Here is a 17,962-nt window from a genome sequence, read left to right on the forward strand (position 1 = left end):
TCTTGTGTAAAAAATGTCCATAAATGCCAGTGCCATTCTTTGCCCTGTCACTTCCCATTATCCTAAACCAACAGGATTCTATTTACTGAGACTTGAGCTGGAAACATGAACAGACAGGTCTTTTTCTTGGGCAGGGGGAGAGAGGGAAGATGGTTGGGGGGGGCACATTTCTTGAAGTTTCTGTGTACTGCCTAATGTGTACAGTATACTAGTGGAGCTGAAAAGTGAAATATATAAGCAGTCACGCAAAAGTTAGCCAAGGAAGAATAGCAGAAATTCGATACCCTCAAATTTATAATATGCTGAAGCCATATATCTAAAATATGAAGAGGAGATGGTCAGATTGTGACAGTTAAAAAAAAAAATCTGGGGGCTTCCCTGGTGGCGCAGTGGTTGAGAATCTGCCTGCTAATGCAGGGGACACGGGTTCGAGCTCTGGTCTGGGAAGATACCACACGCCGCGGAGCAACTAGCCCCGTGAGCCACAACTACTGAGCCTGCGCGTCTGGAGCCTGTGCTCCGCAACAAGAGAGGCCACGATAATGAGAGGCCTGTGCACAGAGATGAAGAGTGGCCCCCTCTCGCCGCAACTAGAGAATGCCCTCGCACAGAAACGAAGGCCCAACACAGCCAAAAATAAATAAATAAATAAATAAAAATTAAAAAAAAAAAATCTGTCACATACACTACGGCTCACTCCTCTCACACCATTCTCTCTCTTTATCATATCCACTGGTATGCAGCGGATTCTACTGAGGAGAAACCATGATGCAATGAGGGCCTTAAGCTGGATCAAGCAAACACAAACTCCATGCAATGAGGTGACAGAGAGTGGATCTCTCTCATTGCCTCTTTTAGGATACTAGGATGAAGAAGAGGTTTCTTCACATCACCGGTTAACCTCCACTATTTGCACCATATCTAACTGAATAAAATCTGTGCCTGGACAACTGTAAGACTTAAAGACAGATGACCAAATTACACAGGAGGAGGCTATACTGGAACCCAGGACCCCAGGATGAGGTGGACATAATTGTGCTGCTCTGGCTGTTCCATAAATACAAATTTAATCATATCACTAACCTCTGGCCAAGCCAATACTAGGTTGCAAATCATCTCTGGTGATAGAGAACTGTTAAACACAGGACTCCGAACAAAGCAACTCTTACTGAGAACGCAGCCAGTTGCAATTTCATGATTTGGGTCTAGAACACTAAGTTCTAGAAAAAAAGTTACTTGAAAAAAAGAACAGTTCCTCTGCTTATCTCTTATTCCCTTTCCTCCAATTTCTCTCCTCCTACAAATTCACTCTGAAACTGCTTATATTCTACAAGTACTAAAAAACTCTGGGCTATGGAAACAGTGATCCAAACAGGTGGTCTGATAAGATTTCTATTCTACTTCCAAGTATGAAAGCTGTGTGGGAGATATAAGCTGGACTTGAGTTGTCCAATACACATGTGGCTACTTAAATTTAAAATAATTAAAAATTCAGTTCCTAGTCACACTAGCTATTGTGTGACTATACTGATCATTAGCCGCATGTGACTACTGATCACATTTCAGGTGATCAATAACCACATGTGGCTAATGACTAGTGTATAGGTATACCTTGTTTCATTGTGCTTCGACTTGTACTTCACAGATATTGTACTTTTCACAAACTGAAGGTCTGCAGCAACCCTATGTTGAGCAAGTCTACTGGAGCCATTTTTCCAACAGCATTTGCTCACTTCATGTCTGTGTCACATTTTCGTAATTCTTGCAACATTTCAAACTTTTTCATCGTTATTATATGTGTTATGACGATCTGTGATCAGTGATCTTTGATGTTACTACTGTAATTGTTTGGGGGCACCACAAACCATGCCCATAAAAGACAGAGAACTTAATCAATAAATATGTGTGCTCTGACTGCTCCACCAACCGGCCGTTCCCATCTCTCTCCCTCTTCTCAGGCCTCCCTATTTCCTGAGACACAACAATACGGAAATGAGGCCAATTAATAACCCTACAATGGTGTTTAACTGTTCAAGTGAAAGGAAGAGTTGTACATCTCTCACTTTAAATCAAAAGCTAGAAAGGCATGTCAAAAGCTGAGAGAGGCCAAAAGCTAGGCCTCTTGTACCAAACAGTTAGCCAAGATGTGAATGCAAAGAAAAAGTCCTTGAAGGAAATTAGAAGTGCTACTGCAAGGAACTCTAGAAAGAGAAGAGAAACAGCCTTATTGCTAATGTGAAAAAAAGTTTAAGTGGTCTGGATAGAAGATCAAACCAGCCATAACATTCCCTTAAATCAAAGCCTAATCCAGAGGAAAGTGCTAACTCTCTTCAATTCTATGAAGGCTGCTGACAGAGGTGAGAAAGCTGCAAAAGTCTGAAGCTAGCAGAGCTTGGTTCCTGAGGTTTAAGGAAAGAAGCCACTTCCATAACATAGAGGTGTAAGGTGAAGCAGCAAGTGCTGATGTAGAAGCTGCAGCAAGTTGTCCAGATCTAGTTAAGATAATTAATGAAGGTGGCTACACCAAACAACAGATTTTCAATATAGATGAAACAGCCTTACATTGGAAGAAGGTGCCATCTAGGACTTTCACAGCTAGAGAGGAGAGGTTAATGCCTGGCTTCAGAGCTTCAAAGGACAGGCTGACTCCCTTGTTAGGGGCTAATGCAGCTGGTGACTTTAAGTTGGAGCTAATGCTCATTTACCATTCCGAAAATCCTAGGGCCCTGCCTGTGTTCTATAAATGGAACAACAAAGCCTGGATGACAGCGCGTCTGCTTACAACATGGTTTACTGAATATTTTAAGCCTACTGTTGAGACATATTGCTCAGAAAAAAAGATTCCTTTCAAAGTATTACTACTCACTGACAATGCACCTGGTCACCACCCAAGAGCTCTGACGGAGATGTACAGTGAGATTAATGTTGTTTCCACTCCTTCTAACACAACATCCCTTCTGCAGCCTACGGATCAAGGAGTAATTTCAACTTTCAAATCTTATTATTTAAGAAATACTTTTCATAAGGCCACACGTAGTGATTCCTTTGATGGATCTGGGCAAAGCAAATTGAAAACCTTCTGGAAAGGATTCACCATTCTGGATGCCATTAAGAACATCTGTGATTCATGGAGAGAGGTAAAAAAAAAATCAACATTAACAGGAGTTTGGAAAGAGTTGATTCCAACCCTCATGGATGACTTTGAGGGGTTCAAGACTTCAGTAGAGGAAGTAACTGCAGATGTGGTGCAAACAGCTAAAGAACTAGAATTAGAAGTGGAGCCTGAAGATGGGACTGAATTGCTACGATTCATGGTAAAACTTGAACGGATGAGGAGTTGCTTACAGATGAGCAAAGACAGTGATTTCCTGAGATGGAATATACTCCTGGAGAAGATGCTGTGAATATTGCTGAAATGACAACAAAGAATTTAGAATGTTACATAAACTTAATTGATAAAGCAGCAGCCAGGTTTGAAAGGATTGACTCCAATTCTGAAAGAACTTACTGTAGGTAAGATGATATCAAACAGCATTGCATGTTACAGAGAAATAATTTGTGAAAGGAAGTCAGTCAATCAACGTGGCAAACTTCATTGTTTTTTGGGTTTTTTTTGCGGTACACGGGCCTCTCACTGTTGTGGCCTCTCCCATTGCGGAGCACAGGCTCCAGACGCACAGGCTCAGCGGCCATGGCTCACGGGCCTAGCCGCTCTGTGGCACGTGGGATCTTCCTGGACCAGGGCACGAACCCGTGTCCCCTGCATCGGCAGGCGGACTCTCAGCCACTGCACCACCAGGGAAGCCCCATTGTTGTTTTATTTTAAGAAGTTGCCTAGGAAACACATTTGTCTAGAACTCCACACAGCATATGATTTATATTTACTACATATATATTAAACTACATATAATATTTCCTTCATTTTGTACAACTCCTGGACAAAGATGATTTATTTTATATAGTTCTAAATTAATTTTATAATGTAATTTATATATCTGTCCCATCCTTAATTCTACTTCAAGTGATTTTGTAATGCAAAGTAATTTGGAGAATCTATTAATTATGTGAAAGTAACATTCAGGAACAAGGAATAGATATAATATTTCTATACACTGCATTTTGTACTAAATTTAGGAAGGAACTGAAACATCTTTTTTCGTATATAAAGCTGAATTTTTAAAAATAAATAATAAGCATAAATTATCTTACAACACAATTATTTCAGCTGCATCTTAGTCACTCCTTGGCAGTCTGAGGTTCAGAATGCCACTTGGTTGCATTGGTTGTTTGAGGACATTAAAAGCAAGAATTTTTTAAATAAAAAATGCATTTTTGGCAAAAAAAAAAAAGGAAGAAAAGAAAAGAAGCTGTCACAGCCACCCCAACCTTCAGCAACCACCATCCTGATCAGTCAGCAGCCGTCAACATAGAGGCAAGACCCTCCACTGGCAAAATGATCACAACTTGCTGAAGGCTCAGATGATGGTTAGCACTTTTATTTTAGCAATAAAGTAGTTTTCAATTTAGGTATGTACACTGCTTATTTGTGACTCACTTTACTGCAATATTCACTGTATTGTGGTGGTCTGCAACTGAATCCACAATATTTCTGAGATATGCCTATATTAGATAACAGATTATTTAACAGAACAATATTTTGTAGAATATTTCTATCATCACAGAAGGTTCTACTGAACAGTGGTGGTCTAGATAGCAAAATAGCAGGGACATTTTAATGGTTTGTGAGGCAACTTAGAACAAACCATTGAAATTAGGATAATTCTGAAAATCAGGATTTATGATCAATGTAAATGGAACCTATACTCAAAAAGGACATCTCAGAAAGTCACAAGCCTCCAAGCAAAGTGGTCCTTGGAAGAAATCGTGTATACTCTAGTACAGTGCTACTCAAAATGTGGTCTGCCTCCTAGTGCTTGATCCCTAAACCGTTTATCAGTCTAGAAATAAGTCCAGAAATTGAGAGTTTAGAAACTTCCAAGTAATTTAACATTTCTTTGACATTTTTATTTTATTTCGCAAAAGTACCTCTCGACAATGAATTGGAAATTTTTAAAAACTAGTCTTTCGTCACAGAATTCGCAAAGCACTACTCTAGAACATATGTGTGACAATGAATGTTATTAGAGAACAGAGCTCATAGTTAGAGTTCTGCCAATTACCATTATCTCATTTTAACCCTTTAGAATTTAAAATGGGAACTGTAATCCTATCAATGATCAACTGAAACACAGAAGTTAATTGACTCAAAGTGATAAAACCAGAACTGAAAACCAAGGAAGGAAACTAAAATTTATTGAGGGTCTGGACGTCCCTGGTGGCACAGTGGTTAAGAATCCTCCTGCCAATGCAGGGGACACAGGTTTGATCCCTGGTCCGGGAAGATCCCACATGCTGCGGAGCAACTAAGCCCATGCGCCACAACTACTGAGCCTGAACTCTAGAGCCTGAGAGCCACAACTACTGAGCCCTGGTGCCACAACTGCTGAAGCCCGTGTACCTAGAGCCCGAGCTCCGCAACAAGAGAAGGCACCACAATGAGAAGCCCATGCACCACAATGAGAAGCCCACGCACCGCAACAAAAAGTAGTCCCTGCTCGCTACAACTAGAGAAAGCCTGTGCGCAGCAACAAAGACCCAACGCAGCCAAAAAAAAAATAAGTAAATAAAAATTTTAAAGCATTAAAAAATACATTAAAAATACATAAAAACAAAAATAAAATTTATAGAGGGTCAAAGTGTCACTACGTTAGGGAACTACAAATATACATTTATTCTACACAAACATGATGTTAGGTGTTACTTCCAGTTTTATAGATGAGGATCAAAGAAGTTTAGTAATTTGCTCAAAATCAATAAATGTATCCCTTCATGTTTTACTCAGCCTCCTGTGGAGGCTGAAAACAGGTCAAATGTAGAGAAAGATTCCAGGGAAGGGAAGGGAAAAGATTGATATCCTTGTATAACTCAGGTGGGCAGCACAGAGTGACAGACAAATTCCTCTTAGGAATGTGTCCCTATGAGCTAAGTAGTAGAAGATATCGTGTTCAATTTTGTTAATTTTGATAGAACACACAGTGTATGGCTGTTGGCATAACTGATGCCATCTTGTGTCCATTCAGTTCTTCCTGTTCTTCCACTGACTCTACCTAGGGCTGTACTGTGTAGTACAACTCTTCTCTGTCATCAAGGGCTCTGTAGTTAATAGATATTGTTTAATGATCATTAGGTCTGGGTGGTCTCTATACTCTGTTAGTCTCTAAACAACAATGACGACCTTCACTGATATATTCATGGTGCCCACAAGACTAGTTACCCATTCATAAATCTTGACTTGGGAATGCACTTCCTGTTTCCAAGCATGTACCCCCAAACCCTGGGTTAACTATAAGTATAAAATTGGCCCAATGGCCCCTCAGCAGTGTGGAGTGCAGCTGTGAATGCTTCCAGATTGTCGTCTACCTCATCCTACCCTGTAAGTAAGTTACCCTGTAATAAACTACTCCATTGATTATATATATGGAGCTGCCTGCCTCATTTTTCAGTATCAAGATACCTTCTCAGTTCAGTGGGTACCTTTTGTTCCCTCCGTCCTCCAACACACAAACTCATACAATTCCCTAAAGGAGTGAAGTTATTGATGAGATTCTCAGATACCTAGGCCTCATATACAAAACAAGGAGATAGATGATAAGAAGGGCCACGGATCCAAGGCACCTTTTCCCCTGACCATCTTGCAAAACACAAATGACTTCTGGTTTATAATAATTCTTCCCTATTAAGCTGCTTGTGGTTTAAGAATCATATATTCTGCCTACCTCTCAACTCCTTTACTTTATTCCACATAAACCACCAAATACTCCTACTGAATACCGATGGTCTCAGCATCAAGTTGGGCAAAAAGACATGATGTTATATTTCTGGTAAACACAAAAAATGTAACCCAAAGGGAAGGAAGATGAAGCACAGTTGTGTACAAGGTTATGAGTCTCACAGGGACACAACTAATGTTTATTTTTATATACTCAATTTTTCTTTTCTGAGCAAAAATATAACTACCGTCAGGTAAGTTTTTTCTAATGGATTTCTAGAGAGCTAAATGCTTCCATATTTAGTGGGAAATAATTTTTTTTTTCCTAATGATGGTTTTTCTGGTTTGAAATAGTCTTCTTTTAATCCTGCCACCACTTGAACAACCAAGAAACATGCTCTCATTCTCACAGAACAAAGATTAAGAGACTACCGGCTCTAGGCAAACAGGAAAGTCCTTAGCATTTTCTCCAATGTGCATAGCAAAACTCCAAACATAACAATCCCTGTAGAATTGATCACTCCCCACTGCATGGTATCAACAAAGTCATCTTGCTTACACTAAACAGTATCAGTTAGCAGAGGGGCAGAAAGAATGAAACAATTTTCTCAGTTTTGTTCCAAAGAACCTCCAAATTTTACTTTTAGGTACCTTTGACCTAAAGACAAGACTGTCTTCCCCTGATTATTTAATTTCCATTATGCCTATATCAGAAGTTAAAGCAGATGTAACGTCACTGAACTCAACAAAGAGAAATATAAACCTTGTTCTAATAGCCAGCATGGCAGCTATGCAAACAATCTGTAGAAAAAAAACAATTAACTTTGTTAAACAATAGCCATAATGTAATCAATAGTCAGTGAGAGGAGGTGATAGTCAAAGGACTGCATTAAATGAAGTGCTGAGTAGCCAGTTCTATTCTTAGGACAGTCATTTCCAAACTATGTAGCCCCAAGCTGCTCTAATGTTGCAAAAATAGTACCTTACCTTTCTGGAGATTGAAGAGACATTCAAACCAAATCTTTGCGCTCTTTCCTTTAACTTATCCAGGTTAACCTACAAAAAACATAGGAAAAAAAATATTAAAAAAAAAATCAGGGACTTCCCTGGTGGTGCAGTAGCTAAGAATCTGCCTGCCAATGCAGGGGACACAGGTTTGAGCCCTGGTCCGGGAAGATCCCACATGCGGAGCAACTAAGCCTGTGCCCCACAACTACTGAGCCTACACCCTAAAGCCTGCGAGCCACAACTACTGAGCCCACGCGCCACAACTACTGAAGCCTGCGCGCCTAGAGCCCGTGCTCCACAAGAGAAGCCACCGCAATGAAAAGCCCAGGTGCCGCAACGAAGAGTAGACCCTGCTCACCGCAACTAGAGAAAGCCCGCACGCAGCAATGAAGACCTAATGCAGCCAAAAATAAATAAATTTTAAAAAAGAAAAAAATCAAAACAGAAAACACAGAAGGCACAAACTGTGGTCCAAAGGTAAGAGTTCAAATAAGCCTATACAACATCAAAGATACCCTATGTGTCAAATTAGGAAACTAAGCAGCACTCATCCATGCCACTAATTATTAAAAGTTCTCTCCTGGAATGCAGTGAAAGGTTCAGCCCTGCCTCTTTCATTCATCAAAGGTGGCAAAAGCCTAGGGAGGGTTTAAGATCAAAGTAGGCCAAACACTGCTTGAAAAAGCAAACAAATGTCTAAATCATCACCTCCAAACAAGTCCATCATTCACAGTCCAAAATTGTTAATTCCTATACATAGCCTTTCCAAGTAGTTCTTAACCCTATGCCCTAGCAAAGAGAAACTATCACTGCAGCTCTCCGTTCTTCAGAACACAAATCTACTACCAGTACCCAATTCAATTTTCTTCCTTCCTTTTTCTTGGAAGCCTTGATATAGAAGACTTATCATAAGGATATTTGGGACATTATCATTACTACTACTACTGCTACTAACTTCTACTACTACTACTACTAAAACATTTCACCTTCACTTATATTATTAAACTGTAATTCCAAGAGCAGGATTTCATAAAGCTAAACATATTTCACAGCATTTGCTTGCATTTTCTAAACATGCTGACAAGTCATAATGGTCCAGAAGGCGTACTATCCTAGTCTTTATTCTCTGGTATTTGACAAGTAGTGTTGAAAATTATCAGTACCTACAAAATAGAACTCATAAGTTGCTTCCACAGATTCTCTTGTGGTAATTAAGAGTCTGACATTATCCAAAGCCACTGCATGAGGCCCTAAAACTCCAGTACCATAAAACAAAGAGTTATATGGATTGTCCTCTAGCTAACAAAATCTACCCTTTTCAAGAGGAGTGGTAGGAAGAAAGATGTTTATAATGACTTTGAAGATGCAGCAATTTTCCTGACCTCTCAGTGCCTCAAACAATTCTTTCTCTTTAGGACATAAGACACTGTACTGAAAACAGTCACCAAACTCATATTATCTCAGTTTCCTCTGATCTGGGGAGAAGGAAATCTGTAACTTAACTAACTATACAGAGTTAAGATTTGGCTCTCAAGGTTAAGAAAAAAAAAAAAAGATTTCTTACCATAGGCTTGGCATCAGATGACAGGCCTAAGGAAATAAATTTAAAAGTTTTATTTAATATTCTTAAAAGTCATAAAGGAAGCTGATGTCTTTGAATCAAGTTAGATAGCATAGAAATCATATATAGGACAAATGTCCTTTATCTTATGAAGTTAAAGAAAAGGCACAGATTACATCTAGAGACCATGTCTGCACCCATTGCTGTTGGGAACATAAAATAGTACAGCCACTTTGGAAAACAGTTTGGTAGTTCCTCAAAGTTAAACATGGAGTTTACTATATGACCTAGCAATTCTACTCCTAGGTATATACCCAGGAGAAATGAAAACATATATCCACACGAAAACTTGTATATGAATGTTCACAGCAACATTAGCCATAGTAGCCACAAAATGAAAACCCAAATGTGCATCAACTGAGGGGTAGATAAAATGTGATATATCAATACAACCTAAGATTATCTAACAATAAAAAGAAATGAAGTAATGATACATCCTAAAACAGGGATAAACCTGGAATACATTATGTTAAGTGAAAGAAGCCAGTCACAAAAGACCATGAATTGTATGATACCATTTATATGAAGGCAAACTTACATATATAGAAAAAACTTAGTGGTTGATTAGTGGGGTGGGGCAGAGGGAGCGGATGAGAAAAACTGCTAATGGGTATGGGGTTTATTTTGGGGATGATGAGTATGTCCTAATATTAGACTATGATGATAGCTGTACAACCCTGTGAATATATAAAAAACACTGAATTATATACTTTAAATGGATGAGTTGTATGATATATGAATTATATCTCAATAAAGCTGTTAAAAAAAAGAGAAAAACATCTTATCTGGACAAAAGACCAGAGTTACTATTATAATGAGTTAAAATTATGGCTTCTTAAAGCGAATGTTCTGTCCTGAAATTATCGCTAAGAAGCAAATAGCATATTAGCCTGTAGGCCCAACCCCAATCTAGTCAATAATTATTTACTTAAAACTTCTCAGAATTTTATTTTAAGCAATCTCAATATTGTAATTGGTTCCCTAACTTTCCACTGTAAACTTTCAGGTATGGACTCAACTTTTACCATAACCTATGTACTAGGAACTGTTACATATTTTTATGTCCTCACTCATAAAACAGTATTTCCTTTTACATGTTGCCAAATTCTACTCTTTTAAGAGCTACTCTGTAGTTCTAGGATTATATGAATAACACTGAATGTAACCTACACATTATTTTATTGGTCAGTTTTCCTCTTCAGGCTAAGTATTAATTTTAACTTTTGCCTTTCTTCAAATAGCACCATTTAATAATATCTTTAAAAACTTCTGGGACTTCCCTAGTGGTCTAGTGGCTAGAACTCCACACTCCAAATGCAGGGGGCCCGGGTTCAATCCCTGGTCAGGGAACTAGATCCCACATGCCTCGACTAAAGATCCTGCATGCCACAACTAAAAAGATCCTGCACATGGCAACGAAGATCCTGTGTGCTGCAACTGAGACTTGGTGCAGCCAAATAAATAAATAAATATTAAAAATTTTTGTTGTACCATCACCAATCCTATTATCTCTCTCTTGATATAACTAAATGTCAGAGAATATTCTGTTTCTAAAGCATGTAGTGACAGTGACCAGAATTTTGCTGGTCTTTTATTTTTACTTATTTATTTTTTTGACTGCATCGGGTCTGATTTGTGGCAGGTGGGATCTTTCGTTGTGGTACGTAGGCTTCTCTAGTTGTGGCACACAGGCTCCAGAGCACACAAGTTCAGTAGTTAAGGGGCAAGCGGGCTCTCTAGTTGTGGTGTATGGGCTTAGCTGCCCCGCAGCATGTGGGATCTTAGTTCCCCGACCAGGGATCAAACCCGCGTCCCCTGCATTGGAAGGTGGAGTCTTAACCACTGAACCACCAGGGAAGTCCCTTGCTGGTCTTTTAAAAGGCACAGCAAAACTCTACAAGATCTTTGGAGGACATTTTCTTAACAGACTTGACACTACTAACAGGTCACTAGGAAGACTGCATTGGATCAGAAGACTACATTTAAAGTCTCTGAGGGACTTCCCTGGTGGCACTGTGGATAAGAGTCCGCCTGCCAATGCAGAGGACACAGGTTTGATCCCTGGTCTGGGAAGATCCCACATGCCGCAGAGCAACTAAGCCCACGCACCACAACTACTGAGCCTGCGCTCTAGAGCCCGTAAGCCACAACTACTGAGCCCGCGTGCCACAACTACTGAAGCCCAGGCACCTAGAGCCCATGCTCCACAACAAAGACAAGCCACTGCAATGAGAAGCCCGCACACTGCAGTAGCCCCCGCTCACCACAACTAGAGAAAGCCCGTGAGCAGTAACGGACCCAAATGCAGCCAAAAATAAATAAATAAAGTAAAAATAATAATAAAAATAAAATAAAAAGAGTAACTTTTCCCCCTAATTTATTACAAATACATATTCAATATAGAAATTTTAATAACACAGACAAGCAAAAAGAAGTCACTCAAATTTCCACCAGAGACAATGAATGTTATCAATTTAGTATATATCCCTCTAATCTTTTTTCCTAACCATACTTGCACTTTTATTGGGAAATAGGAACATACTACAAATATCTTCTAACTTGCTTTTTCCATTTATCTGTCTGACAAATATTCTTCAGTATAATTTTAAACATCTTCATGGTCTTCTAACTGTACTATGGTACACGTTTACTCAACCAATTCTCTATTGTATATCACATTGTTTCCAGTTATTGATCACTATAAATAACGCTGTGATAATCCTTGTGGCTAAGTCTTTTATCCAAGATTATTCCCTTGTAAATTCCTAGAAGGTAAAAGAGAAAAAAAAAATAAAAAGGACTCTTTTCTTCCTTTTGCCACTCACACTAGGCAATATAACACTGGACAGTACACAATAATTACATGCTAACTTGAGACATCAGAATAAAGAAGGTATTAGAAACTTCTCTGAAGAGATCCAAGAAAAGGAAAACAAATGTTGGCACTTCCTCCTATTCTCTCATAACTTTAGCACCTTCTCTAAATTGCCCAGGAAGGCTTAAGTATGGTTTTACCTAGAGCAAAGAGGTGGATATAATAACCTCTTACAGGCTTCTAGAGCTAACAAGTTTACCTTAATTTGGAGAAATGGAATCTGTTGTGCCAAAAAAGTAAAAACATAAAGATAACTTTCTCAGAAGTCTCTGTACTCTTACCTTTTGATGGAACTGAAGAAATCCCAAATCTGTAGAAAGAAAAACAAGCTAAATTTTAGGAAGCTATTCACACTCCTGGTTGTCTGTCTCCGTGTCAAGTATACATATGGCACTTCTTGCTTGTGATCTCAAGCCTTGCAATCATTAGCTAATTCTAACAACCCCATGAAAGAGGTTCAGTTGACTCTTTTTCTCACCAAGAGTCCAGAGAATAAGTTAAAAGGTAGCCTTATCAGAACTGGGAGTAGCAGTCAGTTCCTGACTTTTACCTATTACAAAAACCCTGCTTGGTAATAAAACCCAATCTATAGCTACTACAACCAATCAGCAGATACGTTCTGAATAGAGCCAAGAGAGTATTTCTTTCCAGCAAGGCCTCTATTCTACTTAAAATCAACAACTATATTTAAAACCTAGGAACACATTCCCTCACCTTCATATTACCACGATCTCAGGTCTAAAAGGCTGGGAACACTCACCTAGCTGCCCTGGCAGCTTTCTTACTCTCCAAGCTCACAGGTACATTGAATCGTTCAGCTCTCTTCTGCATCCTCTAAGTGATAACAGACAAAAGAAGGGAAAGAGAAAAATTCAATTTCTGGTTTCCTTCTTTTAAGAGAAAAGTCATTTAGAGGTGTGTATCTCTAGAACATCGGGATTAATTTCTTAAGGTCCAAACTGAGTTATACTGACAATCACAGAGGATATCAGGTTGTATCCATCCCAGGGCTTAACTCAACAGTCCTTTCCAGAAAGCAAACACAAAAAGACTATTATTACATTCATGTCCTCAAAAACAAAAGGGAAGGAATAAAATAAAACCCGCATTCTGTATCAAGCCAAGAAGACAAAAGCTGTGTTTGACTGACCTTTGAAAATGGATCAAAGGAACAGCTTGGTTCCAACACTAGTTGTACTCTTTCAGTTAGAAATGAGGCAGCGTTGTCCTATGCCATCTCTACTTTAATAGTACAAAAAAACCCCACAGATCTTCACTGAAACCTACTTTCAGAGATCTTGAGATAGGATCCAGAGAAATTTCAATCTCACCAGCTAGCTAGTAGTAACTTAAGAGTGACATCTTCCCTTGTAACTTTTCATCTCTTCCAAGGTACAATCCTCTCAAACTCTAATCTTAGTTTGTAAACATCTTAAAAAGAGTTACCACTAAGACCAGAATACTATACAAAAAGACTATGGCCTCAAAGGTGACTATGCCAGCCCAAATATATTCCCAAGTGTGGCCGGTAGAAAAATGTATCAATACCAAAATCTGTCAATACTGATTTTCTGCCTATGAGTAAATATTTTAAAGTGATGATACAGACAAAATAAAGGGTAAGAAACAGAAAGATATATATATATAGACTGCTCTTCTGAAAGAATACCTACCTCAGTCTGTGGTATTTCAGATGTAATTTTTACCACTTTTTTCTCTGCTGCCCTGGAAAAGGGATTTTTAAAATCAGAAGACTGATATTCTAAACCAAAACCTTTGAAGTGTATAAGAATTCACCTGAATCATGTCCTCTGTCCCATATCTCTCTACCACCCTTCAGACCAAAAAAACATGAAGCCCATTAGACCTTTAGTTCCTTGAAGTGTCGTCTACTGATAAAAGAGTTTAAATAACAGACTAAGCTACTTTGCTAGAGTATAAGAAAGTAACAAGGAAAGAAGTCTGGTTAAATATACTGAACTGAGGGAAATGCTCAAAGTACACCGGAAATCATTTCATTTACTTTTAGGAATTTTAAATGTACTTTTGGACTAATGACTATTCCTCTAACCCTCATTTAAATACCAGCTCTCAATTTTCATCACAATTAATGAGTGCTCTACAAGGTCTGGTTTCCTTCTTTTACAAATCCCTTATATCTCCCATGGGACCATAGCTCCAGCTGGAACAGTCAAAGTGGGATAAATAAAAATGCCAAAGGGAGTGGGAAGAAAAAAGGCTAAGGGGAGTTTGAATTAGGAAAACATGGTAAGTTACCAGTCAAAAGGTTTAAGAGAAAACAAAAGAGGGGGGACCAGGGGGGCGGGAGACAAAGTTCGGAAGTACTCAGGATAAACGGAAGGGCATTAACCCTCCACCAAACAACTCCCATAAAACTGTGGGTCATAACCAGTCTCATTAAGGTCCCTCATTTAGAGACATGGGAGGCTTTTGTTCCAATATCCCAGACACTTTTCCCATTTGATGCCCTGAAAGGTAGTAATGGTTTAATGGCATTTTCAGAGGAAGCAATTCTGGAACAGGAACTTATTCTCTCCTCCATCCTTTTGTTGGAGGTCCCTGGACTGACAGATAAGCAGTGGGAGCCCCCTGCTGACCATAACTAAGTCCTGCAATATTTAACTGCTGTGGCTTGAGGAGGGGGGAAAAAAATCAAACTAGAAACAGAGGTATCTTTTTGGAGAAACTCAAGCAAAAGACAAAGCAAGGGGATCTCCTTTGAATGTTCTAAGGACCTAAATTAGCCCTGTACATTCTGACTTTAAAGAAATTTCCGATTTCTTTCCATTTCCCAGCCATCTTTCCTTCCCCAATCCTCTCTGTTTTGTGCAGACAGAAAGGGACACTGAAGTTTAATGTTCTACTTGAAGTCCAATGCCATTAAAATAGCAGCCCTCTTCACCAAACCACCAGGCTAATGACTTCCTCCACATTCCCATCAGTACACTTCATGGCAGAAAGGGAACCAGAAAGAAGAAGCTTCCTTCAGCTCTGTTCCAACTCCCTCAGGCACAATTAAGCTCAAGCAATAAATAACATCATATTCTGGGGCTCATGTCAAATTTCTTCTCTTCACTCAGAAGTTTCGCCCCTACCCATAGTCACATACAAAACATTCTCCATACTACGGGGACCCAGAATCTTTCTGTACATACTTTAGTTTAACCACTACTATCCCTCTAACAAGCAAAAACACAACCCCTCCCACACACATTTTCAATTTGTTTAGAAATTCACTGATAAAATTAAAGCCCTCTAAACAAGGGAATTACACATTTTACATATTATAAAAATAAACTACAGATTTTCAAACTTCATAATTTTTAACCCACACAGGCCAATTATCATTGTATTTATTTCATCTTCCTTCTTGCCCCATAACTCCCCAAAACATCTCTATTTTAAAGCTATCCCATCGGCCGTTTCCTCAAGGCATTATATCTAAACATAAACCTCCTATGATGGATGATAACTAAATGGCTTTAGAAAGCAGTAATATTTGACAAAATCTAATAAAACATTAAATGCACATTTTCTCTAATGCAGAAAATCCATTGCTAGAAACTTATCCTTTGGATATACCTGCATAAATTTACAATTAGTTGTATGTGAACATGCACTGTATTTTTTGCAATTATGAATAATCTAAATGTCCATCAACAGGAGACTGGTGAAATTACTGTTCATCCATAGAATGGAGTATACTGTTAGCTGCCAGAAAGAATGAGATTCTAAGTTGATAACAACTAAATCTAGGTGATGGGTTCATGGGGGTCTATTTACTATTCTCCTAAGTTTTGTATATACTTGTAATATCCCATAACAAGCTAAAAAAAAAAAGAGAGACCTACCACTTACTAGGATAATTATCCTCATTTCATAGCGTTGACGTGACGATTAAATGAGAATACATGTAAAACACTTAGAACCTTGCCTATATCTAACTAATTTTTTTTGGCCGTGCCATGAGGCATGCACGATCTTAGTTCCCCAACCAGGGATCAAACCTGTGCCCCTTTCAGTGGAAGCATGGAGTCTTAACCACTGGACTGCCAGGGAAGTCCCTATAACTAATATTTAAATAAAGACATTATATGATGATATAGAAAGATCTCCATATGTGAAAAAAAAATCAAGAAACTGACAATATGCATGTACATATGTATCTGTATATGCACATATAAAATATTCCAAAAGAATATATTGAAAACCTCTGGGAAGTCAGGTGGGGGTGCAGACAAGGGTACTTAATTTTCAATTTATATATTCCTCTATGTAATGTTTGACTTTGACTTTTTACATCTATTGTCTTTTTTTTTTAATTGTCTTTTATAATTAAATGGATTAATACAGCTATGAGGAACAAAAATGTTAAAAAGGACTCAACTGCTCTTGACATGCTGGAGTATAAGATGGCCGGACATTTGCGGGGAAACCCCAAATAAAAAATGTTTATGATCGGGCTTCCCTGGTGGCGCAGTGGTTGAGAGTCCGCCTGCCGATGCAGGGGACACGGGTTCGTGCCCCGTTCTGAGAAGATCCCACATGCCGCGGAGCGGCTGGGCCCGTGAGCCATGGCCGCTGAGCCTGCGCGTCCGGAGCCTGTGCTCTGCAACGGGGAGAGGCCACAACAGTGAGGCCCACGTACCGCAAAAAAAAAAAAAAAAAAAAAAAAAAAAATGTTTATGATCAACCTTGTGTAATAATTTAAATAAATCAAGATCCACTATTCACTCTAGTACTTTGTCCTCCCCTCCTCCACTGTAAATCAAAAAGGAAAAGAGAATACAGTGTTGAGACATAACCTTGCTCAGCACCCTCTTCCCTTACAAAATTCCTTATATGCAGAAAATGTGCATGATTCTCTATACAGAAAAAGAATCATCTATTACGGTGATACAACAAAGGCTAAGAGAACTAAACTTTATCTGGGCTTGAAGTCTCTTGGTCCTAAGTATCTATTACATAACCTAGAGACAAAGTTACTTTGCTTCACTGGGACCATGTACTTGAAATGAACAAGACCTTTCTGAAAATGTATGATCTAATGAGAAATGAAAAAGCCAATGGGGGACTTCCCTGGTGGCACAGTGGTAAAGAATCCGCCTTCCAGTGCAGGGGGCCTGAGTTCAATCCCTGGTCAGGGAACTAGATCCCACATGCACGCCGCAACTAAGAGTTCGCATGCCACAACTAAGGAGCAAGCAAGCCACAACTAAACCCGATGCAACCAAATTTAAAAAAAAAAAGGGAATGTATACATTCCAATGGGAATGTATAAGAGGTCAACAGTGTAACACTAAAAAAATCCAGAACCGTCTGCTCTGTCCTCATTATAAAAAACGGATAGTTACACATCAACAGTTTTTTCAGGAGGTTCTTCCTCTTTGACAGGCAGTTCTATGGGCTTCGGTTCTTCTTCCTAAAACCAAATGAAACAAGATGGTTAAAATAAATCAAGAGTAAATACCTATCAAAAGAATATGAGAACTCCAAAACGAACCAATCTTTCAGAACCTTCATTCCCCCTTTATGCTCCCCTAACGAGTTAGCATTGAAGTCCTCTAATGATTGATGTTTAGCAACGTGACCAAGGCAGTGGCACACT

General features: G+C 39.0%; 1 protein-coding gene across 2 annotated transcripts in view; it reads right to left on the reverse strand.

Moving 5' to 3' along the window:
- Positions 1-17,962, reverse strand: part of SARNP (SAP domain containing ribonucleoprotein) — a 51,850-nt gene that overhangs the window by 18,282 nt on the left and 15,606 nt on the right. For both annotated transcript variants that reach the window (XM_067696894.1, XM_067696893.1), the window contains exons 4-9: positions 17,709-17,776; positions 14,007-14,058; positions 13,094-13,167; positions 12,615-12,643; positions 9,402-9,427; positions 7,817-7,885 (exon numbers count right to left, since the gene is read on the reverse strand). In XM_067696894.1, the coding sequence (XP_067552995.1) occupies positions 7,817-7,885; positions 9,402-9,427; positions 12,615-12,643; positions 13,094-13,167; positions 14,007-14,058; positions 17,709-17,776 (318 nt within the window). The remainder of the gene's footprint in view (positions 1-7,816; positions 7,886-9,401; positions 9,428-12,614; positions 12,644-13,093; positions 13,168-14,006; positions 14,059-17,708; positions 17,777-17,962) is intronic.

The sequence above is a fragment of the Pseudorca crassidens genome, chromosome 11 (assembly GCF_039906515.1).
Source record: "Pseudorca crassidens isolate mPseCra1 chromosome 11, mPseCra1.hap1, whole genome shotgun sequence".
Taxonomy (NCBI): domain Eukaryota; kingdom Metazoa; phylum Chordata; class Mammalia; order Artiodactyla; family Delphinidae; genus Pseudorca; species Pseudorca crassidens.